Source organism: Cicer arietinum, chromosome 7 (genome assembly GCF_000331145.2).
Source record: "Cicer arietinum cultivar CDC Frontier isolate Library 1 chromosome 7, Cicar.CDCFrontier_v2.0, whole genome shotgun sequence".
Lineage (NCBI taxonomy): Eukaryota > Viridiplantae > Streptophyta > Magnoliopsida > Fabales > Fabaceae > Cicer > Cicer arietinum.
In genome coordinates, this window is record NC_021166.2 from 49,449,523 (window position 1) to 49,452,312 (window position 2,790).

Sequence of the window (2,790 nt, forward strand, 5' to 3'; positions counted from 1 at the left end):
AGGAATGTAGAGGTATGAGATTTTCTCGGGAAACAGAAAGAAAATAGAAGAAAGGAAAGGAAAGTCATTTCACCTTGTTATTGTTCTCATTCAGAAAATGGTTGGAGTAGCAGAAACCAACCACACCACCACAGATTTGGTTCTCTTTTACTTTTTCTTTGCACTGTGCTCAACAATACACACTTTAAAAACAACAATAAAGTTTCACATTAATTATTTAATTGTTTTATCTTTTTATAAATTTATAGTTGTTTTTTACTTGTTAATATTACTAAATATATTTGAGCTTGCTTTTTTTTTTTTATAGAATTAGCTTGTAATTTTTTTTTGGACAAGATTAGCTTGTAAATTTTACTTGTCATGAAATAAAATATTAAAAAAGTAGCCTCAAAATATTTTGATAATAATAAAGATAATTTAATAAAATTACTATTCATTTATTTAAATTATTTTTTTGAATATGTATAAAATGATTAAGTGTGACAATTATTTTACCACCAATAGATCAAGTGGCACCAAAATTTAGGCAAAATTCTTTATTTCAAAGAAAAGAAAACTGTGATAATTTGAAAATTCATATAACAACAAAACTTATAAATAAAATATAAAGAGAATATAAAAGAACTATTACGTGATTGATTTTATTATCATTTAAAAAATAATTATTACACAAAAACTATTTCGTTACAAAAATTTGGTTAAACTATTATCTTAATTTAATAAATAATTTTCTATTCTATAAAAAATAAATTTTGAACATAAACTTAGTAATTTTACTATAAGATTATAATTTTGCTAAGCTCCAAATCTAGTAATTTTAATAATATTATTAAAAACCTCTTCTTTGAATTTATATTCAACCTTAATAAATGATGGATCATCGATAAATATAAACAATCAAAATTTTAAGTTTGGTGATTTATGATTATAATCAAAACTCAATTAATTTGATTCTATTCAATAATATGATTTTCAAATTTTTTAAGGGTATTTTGAAAAATAGTTTTTATCATACCAACAAAATAACCTATTATGATCAATAACTTAAATTTTAGTTAATTGTTTATAATTGGAGAGATTATGGCGTTACTAACATCTTTGAGTTGTTTTACGGTCAGTATGCAATACAGCCTAATAAATAAATGTATCCCTTTAACACATAAAATCTAGTGACTTAAAATAGTTGCTTTTAAGTTTCCTTGAACCTTGATAACAAATAAATGCACTAACATTAGAAAGGAAAAGGGAAAGCATTAACAAGAAACTAGAAAGAACAAATATACTGAGACATTAAAGATGTGCATACAGTGGTAAACAATAAATAATAAACAGTTTGTACAAATGAATTGAATGGTTGCATTTATGAGAGGAAAATTTATGCTGCACGTGACACCACTACGTGGGTTTTTTTTTTCTATAATAAAAAATATTAAATTACCATTTATTATTAATTAAATATCAAAGTACTATTTTTATTTTATTTAACTTTGTAGAAATTGGTTTCTCTTCCTCCACCTTCTTAAGTTTATTTTTTTTAAGAATAAAGTGAGATTGGTCTCCCGCGATTTTTCAATATAATTTTTTTTAATTATAAAATTTATTTTATTATTTATAAAATCTTTTTTATTAGTAGTGCTATTTAGTAGACACATACATAAGAAATTTAATCAATTAATAATGATTAACCCAAAGTAATTAGTTATTTTTTTTGTTAACATCTTTTATAATAATAAAAGATCAAATGCATGATTTTTTTTCTTCAGTCGTCTACAAATGTTTGCCACACCTCAGTCCAACATCTGCTTGATTTTCGGATAGACATTAGTAGATTAAAAGTGTTGTTAGGCGTGTAAATAGCAATTGGCATCATGTATTTTGCATTCGACATATATCACAAAACTTCGCGAAGACCTTCAAAAATAGCCAAATAAAAACTATTGTAACTGATAAGGATCTCAAGAGCATGAAGATGATTCATATTTTAATAAATTAGGATAAACTTTATATATTTTAATTTGGTTTGTATTAATTCTTAGTTTGCTTTGATTTGGAATTGTAATAGTTTTATTATTGATTTACTTTTTGTTATGTGTAAGTGAAGATACTTTTCTTACTTACATTAAGTTTATTTTAGAAAGAAAAAAAAGAAGATGTAAGACTAATATGGGCTTAGAGAATGATGTCACTTATGACCCATTTTGGTTTAGAGATAGACTTAGTATAAATAAGCATTTGTAACCTCATGGAGGGGCAGATTTTGATTATTATTTTTGTGAGGCTTTGCTCTCTAGAGTTCTTGAAAGAATTCATCTTGAACTTATCAAGGTTGTTAATCCTTGTGGCGTTCTTTTTGGCTTATCAATCCCTAGATTGTGGCGCCATTTTGTTCTTTGTTTCGTTGCTGAATAATAATATTGAGTTTCCTTTACATCAAACCCTAATACTCCAATTCTTCCAATTTTCGTGATCAGTAACCTGTGTTCATATCTCGAGTTCTATATATTGTTTTTCGGTGTTTCAAAAGCCTAACTTGCGTTTCAGAACGTCAACTTTCACCTCGTTTTGGAATCGGCCGAATCGGAGTTTCGCAGCGCCGTTTATCGCATTCTCCAGCTATACGCAATTTTCACTCAAACTTGTAAGTTTCCGACCTAGAACGATCTTTAAAGTGAACTATGACTAACAAGACCATATCTTGTGGTACCCGAGCTTGTCTCTAGGTTTGGAATTGAGAAAAAAAAAATTTATGCATTTTTTTTTCTTGTGAAACCCAAATTGCTGGTTGTGTTG

The 2,790-nt window shown here is 26.5% G+C and overlaps 1 protein-coding gene across 4 annotated transcripts in view; it reads right to left on the reverse strand.

The window, feature by feature from the left end:
• LOC101489799 (E3 ubiquitin-protein ligase BIG BROTHER) overlaps nucleotides 1–195 on the reverse strand; it is a 6,523-nt gene extending 6,328 nt beyond the window's left edge. For 2 of the 4 annotated variants that reach the window (XM_073370729.1, XM_027336479.2), the window contains exon 1: nucleotides 74–195. Coding sequence is in view for 2 of the 4 variants with exons in the window: in XM_073370728.1 (XP_073226829.1) it covers nucleotides 1–68 (68 nt within the window). In the remaining 2 variants the exon portion in view is untranslated. The other 2 variants (XM_073370728.1, XM_073370727.1) reach the window with 2 other exon arrangements.
• Nucleotides 196–2,790: the final 2,595 nt, after the last annotated feature.